The sequence below is a fragment of the Haliaeetus leucocephalus genome, unplaced genomic scaffold (assembly GCF_000737465.1).
Source record: "Haliaeetus leucocephalus isolate CR32 unplaced genomic scaffold, Haliaeetus_leucocephalus-4.0 Scaffold1000, whole genome shotgun sequence".
Taxonomy (NCBI): domain Eukaryota; kingdom Metazoa; phylum Chordata; class Aves; order Accipitriformes; family Accipitridae; genus Haliaeetus; species Haliaeetus leucocephalus.
In genome coordinates this window covers 3214368-3221269 of record NW_010973436.1, presented here as the reverse complement: position 1 = coordinate 3221269, position 6902 = coordinate 3214368, and the positions used below count along the sequence as shown (strand labels likewise).

Here is a 6902-nt window from a genome sequence, read left to right as displayed (position 1 = left end):
TTTTGAAGTCATTGCAATCTTGTGCTGTTGAAGAATGCCAAAGTTTTCATGCATTGGATCATCTATGGGCTGACTCAGAAACACAGCTAAAGGTACCTCCTGGCAACAGAGACTGTAAAGAAGAAAATTGTTGAACCTTATAACCCTCCACTACCTCACGCCTTTACCCTTCAAGCCGTCAGCTTTACCGATGCTGGTGAAGCACCCTGCCTTATAGTAAAGACTGAGGATGAGACATCGTCCTGCCTCCAGACTGACTGACTGAGCCAGCTGTGGCTCAGATGCACTCGAAGTAAATAGAGTTGTTCTGGTCATGGCTGGAGGCACAGGAGTGCTTGTGGTTGCAGCGGGGAGGGGTTGTGGTTGCAGCGGGGAGGGGTGTTAGACACTGGGATGTGCCAGTTATTTAATGCTTTGAACTGTGAATCCTTGCTGTTTAAATCCTATCATTGATCATTGGTGCACCACGTTTGCGAGAGCACTTGCACATTAACCTGCGTCTTGGCAAATTCCAGTCTAGCTAGTCCCGCTGCCTGTCCTGCTCAGCCTCTCCCGCAGTTTGGGGTGGACCTACACACTCCTTTTGCTGGCAGAGAGAATGGCCGAGCTCACCGCAGGAACGGCTGCACGGACAGGGCAAAGAATTCCTTGTATTCAGGTGGAAAAGCACAATTTTCAGACTTGGCTAATGAGGTAAGCATGCCTTTGAGGGCTTAGAGTGGCACTCAAATCCCTAAAATTGGCAATTTTCTGCTCTGTATACAGACTTTGGGGAGGTGTGGCTGTATGGGCCCAAGTTTATAAATAAGGTCTTGCCAGTGCAGAAGACTGTGAGATCAGAGGTGACACCGGGCAGCTAATCTGGAGCTGGGTGAAAAAGTGACAAGTTAAACCCAGAGCTGAAGCAGAGCTGCAAATTCCTGCTTTGCAGTTGGCTGGTGTTCACCAAATGGCAAAGACAGACCTCATGTTGTTTCCATCTTCCTAAGGGAGAAGCCAGGTGGGTCTGAGGGGTGACCAGGCTGTTGAATGTCCAAGATAATTTGTAGGGTGGATTTAAAACCCTTCTCTCATGCAACCTTGCTCAGCTGCCTGGCTGGGCTGGCAGGAAACAGGTAGTGTTCCTTTATATTGACTGTGAGCTCCCTGATAACAGCCGCTGTCTTCTCAAGCAGCACCACCAAACACTCCTCAGTGTGCTGTGGGCTGTCTCTTGGGCTACTTGTCCCCCTGTGTGTCCTCGTGGGCTCCTTAGTTGTATGGTTCAACGTACCTGGATGGTCTTGACCTTGTTGACATCCGTACCGGATTGCTCAGAGAAGCCTTCCTCTTAGAGCTGCTGCAGTGAGGTCAGGGATTTCTTCTGCCCTCCTTCGTTCCTCTCCTTCTCCTGCAACTTTACAGTAGAGAGGAAATGGGGCAGTGGTGCTGGGAGCAGCATCATGTGGGTACCAAACCTGCTCTGCACCATATCAACAGTGTGATGCCCAGCAGCCAAGAGCTGGTGGAGCTGGGCACAAAACCAGAGGGACTGGCGGTCTAACCGCTGCCTGGAACCAATGTGGCATCCTTACCCAGGGCCACAGCTCACTGGAAAGGGACCCATCAGCTGTGGCCAGCATGGCATTGGGGACTGTAATTCTGACATGCAGCAGAGGCTGCAATGTTGTGTGTAAGGTCGGGTTGCAGGATTGCATGTAAAGATCTGTAGCAAGCATGACACTCCTAGGCGACTACTTTGATCTGTGCAAGATAACACTGTCAGCAGGATGTGATAGCCAAGTATGCTGACCTTACAGAGCTGTTCCAGACGCCTGGTCCTGGTGCTGTCCTGTAGTAGTGGCAATGAAGTTTAATAAAAGCCTGCACAGCCTCAGTGCGAATGGAGAGCTCTGTACAGACATTACATGTTTTACCAGCCTTTCTTGCAGGTCTCTAATGTCAGTGCTTTCCCATTTATGGGGCTAAACTTGGCTTCAGGACCCTTCCTTTCTTCCCAGGCCAAAGAGAAAAGCCAAAGTTGCTTTGGGAGATGACAAACACGACAGGACATGTAAAATGCAGTGAAGGCTGTGGTCAGTGTCAAACTGCCTGCTTGCTGTGCACTTCCTTTGGTTTGAATGTGTGCTCAGAGGAGGAAAGGCAGCCTTTCGAAGACTGATTTCACCCACGTACATCTAGGAGACCCTCAATCACTAGCAGATACATAGCTACAAGGGTTGTGATGTATGAACAATCAATCTGGAGACCGCGCGTGGGTCCCCATCGTCTTCCTTAAGGAGGCTGAAGGATGACTGTACTCCCCACAAAAAGCAATTGCTATCCAGTGAGCAGATAGGTGTTGGAAAGAAGATTTCTCCCCAGTATCAATGGGTTGTGTCATGTGGGGGAAGCTCACTTTGGCTGTGTTTAGGAAGATGCAGTCTCTGAGGCTGCCTGCCTGACACCTTTCAACAGTATTAGTTTCACATCAAAAGAAAAAACATTCTCCTCTCTGCACATCCCAGAGGTGACAACCATCTGGAGGATGGTTAATTATTTGTTACAACAAAAAAACCCATCAGTATGGTGATGGGAGGCTGCAGCTTCTGTATAAAAATTACAGCCACTAGCATGGAGGAAAGAAAAACAAGACCCACTAGCTGCAGATGATAACCCACACAGGTCTTTTAGTTCTTCTGTAAAGGAGTTCAGGCTCTTCCTTTCTAGTCTCACATCTTGAAAGTTGTCTCTGCCCTCTCCCATAGCCCTTAACTTTGGGACAAGTGAAGGACTGCCAGTATCATAGTATCTCCTGTTTGAACAGAAGGGGCAGATGATGGGAATGACAGTGGCACAGTGTGCACTCACAGAGCTTGGGGGATGAGGGAGGAAGAAACACCTTTCCTGGTTTATTCAGGGCTCCAGCCCCGGTCTTAGGGGTTACCTGCATTTTCTGGAAGTCACTCTTTGTGAAAAAGGGCACGAAGCCTTCGGTCTGTTCAGCCAACATGGACACCACATACACCAAGAGCAAACTGGCCACCACCTTCTTTGAAACCATCGTAAGAGTCTGAATGACACAGGAAAGAAGATACCAGTGTGATAGTAGAGAGGGCCATTTGACAAGAAACTCTTCTGGCTTTTGATCAGCTGCAATCAAATTTATCCACCAGCTAACTAGAGGTATATTTACTCTTTCAGTTGCTCCTGAGCTGAGAAAAGAAGTGTCTTGACTGACCATTCTCCTCTCAAACCTTTTTCTGTAATTCTCCTCTCCTCTCTTGAGCAACATCTCCAGAGACTTCAAGCCCAGCCCTTCAGTACTGTTAAAAACTTCTGTTCTGCAAGCTTTAGCCCTCTAGCTGTCCTGGTTTAAGACCCGCACACATCCAGAGCAAAACGCTCCCATCAATCCCACTGACAGCAAGGGAGACAGAGTGATGCTGTGAGAGAGAAAAACCTTAAGACAGCTGTTTTGATAAATTTTGTTTTCATATTCCTCACCCCTGAAAACCTTCCTTGATGGACTGAATCTTTTAATAAGCCTCACTGGGTCCAAGAGAGCTGGGAAGGGCATTTGCCAGCCCGGCTCCATAAAAGCCTAGTATAAAGGGCTTTAAAAACTACCTTCTGAAGTGATTTAACAGTGACTTCACGTCAGAAGAGGACTTTCGTAAACATTAAATGTTCTCTTTAAATATTAAAATATTCTCTCTGGATGAATTTAATGAAGTCTGGTCCCACTTACTCTTAACTACTCTACCTGATTGGAGCCTGATCCTTAATTAGTTTCAGAAACCTCTTGGTTTGGATGTTATTGAAAAGACATTGTTAGGTCAAATTTGACCCTTAAATTAGATTTCCCATAAATATCAGCTAGTATTGAACCGAAGGCCAGTGGAAGTTAATAAATATTCCCTTTCCGTAGCACTTGCCAATCACATCCCTCTGCTGTGTGCCAGGCCAGCAGCGTGATGGTGAGCAAAGGAGGCTGTAGCTCCTTTCCTCTCCCTTGGCACTGCTTAGGGCAGCTCAGGTGCCATCTCCCCCCTGCCCACCCACGCTGGGTCATCAAAGCTGTCAACTGCACTGGGACATCGCCCTGAGTGACCCAAGCAGATGTACTGTTTGCTGTAGTGATCAAAAGAGGATTTCTCAGGCTCTCCCCTTGTAATACAACATGTTGATATGCATATGTGCTGATAACATGGTGTTATCTCAGTAGCATCAATCTTTTGTGCCTCTTCATTTGTTCTATTACCGCAATAAAATACTGCCTTATACGAAGAAATAAACCCAGTCACCTCTTTCATCTCTTATTGACTACCCCTCTGTGAACTGATCCACTCCTCCTTCCCCCGGAGAATGCCCCCCCCCCCATTACTCCAGTCAAAAAATGTCATTTCTGAATGTCCCTTCCTTATTTTGTAAGCAGGACATGTCTTTCAGACCTGACATCTCTAGCTCAATGCCTCTCCAGGCAGATATGTACTTTGTTGTTAGTGAATTTGCTTCCCAGCTACAAAGAGAGACCACAAAGCAGGGGGATCCCAAGATCAGCATCAGCACAACAAAGTACTGCAGTTGCATGGGGCCAGGCGCAGCATTGCCCAGCTCTGCTTATGCCTGCGTAAAATGGGGTGAAATGCCAGTTTGGGGGCAGGAGGAGTGAGCATCCACATGGTGCTGGTGTGTGCACAGTGACAAGACAGTACGTTTATCTACTGAGCTGTCTCCCAAAAAAATCAAATCATTACTGTCAATAGGAACTCTCTGTGACTCATTTTCTGTCTGTTCAAAGCAGCTCCTTGAGTGCAGAGGGCACCCAGGGCTCCCTGCACCTCTGCAGCATGCTTCGGTGTCTGCTGGGTGCTCACGACAAGCAGGGAGGCAGGAACTGGGGGAATCGATGCTCTATGAAGGAGGATAAGCAGAAAGCACCTTTCCCCTTGTTTAAGCATCGATTTTGTTTCTTCTTTTGTCAGAGCTCTCTCTGCTGAACCCAACACATGCTGGTAACACCAGCACCTAGCTGAGCACCCATGAAGTGCCCACCCCACTGAGCTTGCAAATGGGAGCAGAGACGAAGCACCTACCTGACAAGCGCAGCCACAGGATGCTGGAGGTCAGATCTCTTCTTGCTCCTGTTCATGCCTGGATGCTCCTGCTGGCTTTCCCACCCTTTATATATGTGTAAGGGCACCGGTGTGCAATCACTTACCTGCATGGGTGCCCACAGTTCCAGCAGAGCTAACGAACAGCTACCTGGTGTGCATTGAAACGAGTTTGCTATACAGGGAATGTTGTTATTTGCATTGGATTTTTAGGACTTTCTTGCTTCCAGGAAGATCACCTTTCCTCCCTCCTCAGGCTTCTGTCTTTAGGCTGGCAGCTGTTCTCAGTGGGTACTGCAGTGGGATGGGGATCTCTGCCTCAGTTTCCCAATCTATAAGATGGAGAAATTCCTCTCTCCCAGCTTGTCTATTTAGCTTATGAGCCCTCCAGGATAAAGCATTTCTGATGTGAGTGTACCAGTGGTAATCTGATGCCTGTGTCTTAATTATATTTCTACTGTAATGTGGACAAATCATGATAATGACAAACAATGTTGCCACAAAATAAGCATAATGCAGAATGAATTTTGATGCACCAGCATTACAAAAAGCCATGGTCCTCATGGGGGACTTCAGCCACACTGGTATCTGTTGGAGGGACAATGCAGCAGGGCATAAGCAATCCAGGAGGTTCCTGGAATGTGTTGATGATAACTTCCTTCTCCAAGTGATAGAGGAGCCATCGAGGAGAGGTGCTATTGCTGGACCTTGTTCTCACCAACAAAGAGGGGCTGGTGGGGAATGTGAAGCTCAAGGGCAGCCTTGGTTGCAGTGACCATGAAATGGTGGAGTTCAAGATCCTTAGGGCAGTGAGGAGGGTGTGCAGCAAGCTCACTACCCTGCGCTTCAGGAGAGCAGACTTTGGCCTCTTCAGGGATGTGCTTGCTAGAGTACCATGGGAAAAAGCCCTGGAGGGAAGAAGGGCCCAAGAAAGCTGGTTAATATTCAAGGATCACCCCCTCCAAGCTCAGGAGCAATACATCCCAACAAAGAGGAAGTCAGGCAAAAACACCAGGAGGCCTGCATAGAGGAACAAGGAGTTTCTGGGCAAACTCAAACACAAAACAGAAGCCTACAGAGGTTGGAAGCAAGGACAGGTAGCTTGGGAGGAATACAGGCAAACTGTCTGAGCAGCCAGGGATCAGGTTAGGAAAGCTAAAGCTCTGATAGAATTAAATCTGGCCAGGGATGTCAAGGGCAGCAAGAAAAGCTTCCATAGGTACATCAGTGGTAAAAGGAAGACTAGGGAAAATGTGCGCCCTCTCTGGAAGGAAACAGGAGACTTGTTTATCTGGGCTATGGAGAAGGCTGAGGTACTCAATGACTTTTTTGCCTCAAGTCTTCACCGGCAAGTGCTCCAGCAACACCACCCAAGTCGCAGAAGGCAAAGGCAGGAACTGGGAGAATGAAGAACTGCCTACTGTAGAAGAAGATCAGGTTCGAGACCATCTAAGGAACCTGAAGGTGCAGAAGTCCATGGGACCTGATGAGATGCATCCATCCATGGGTCTTGAGGGAAGTGGTGGGTGAAGTGGCTAAGCCACCATACATCGTATCTGAGAAGTTGTGGCAGGCCAGGGAAGTTCACACTGACTGGAAAAGGGGAAACATAACCCCCATTTTTAAAAAGGGAAAAAAGGAAGACCTGGGGAACTACAGGCCAGTCAGTCTCACCTCTATGCCTGGCAAGATCATGGAACATATCCTCCTGGAAATTACGGTAGAGCACATGGAGAATAAGGAGGTGATTGGTGACATTGCTTCACTATGGGCAAATTGTGCCTGACAAATTTGGTGGCCTTCTAC

General features: G+C 47.9%; 1 protein-coding gene across 1 annotated transcript; it reads right to left on the bottom strand.

The window, feature by feature from the left end:
• Positions 1-942: 942 nt before the first annotated feature.
• Positions 943-3043, bottom strand: MLN (motilin). The gene is given in 3 exon segments (XM_010584795.1): positions 943-984; positions 1274-1390; positions 2927-3043. Coding segments are annotated over 3 exon segments (276 nt in total).
• Between the last annotated feature and the right edge of the window lie 3859 nt (positions 3044-6902).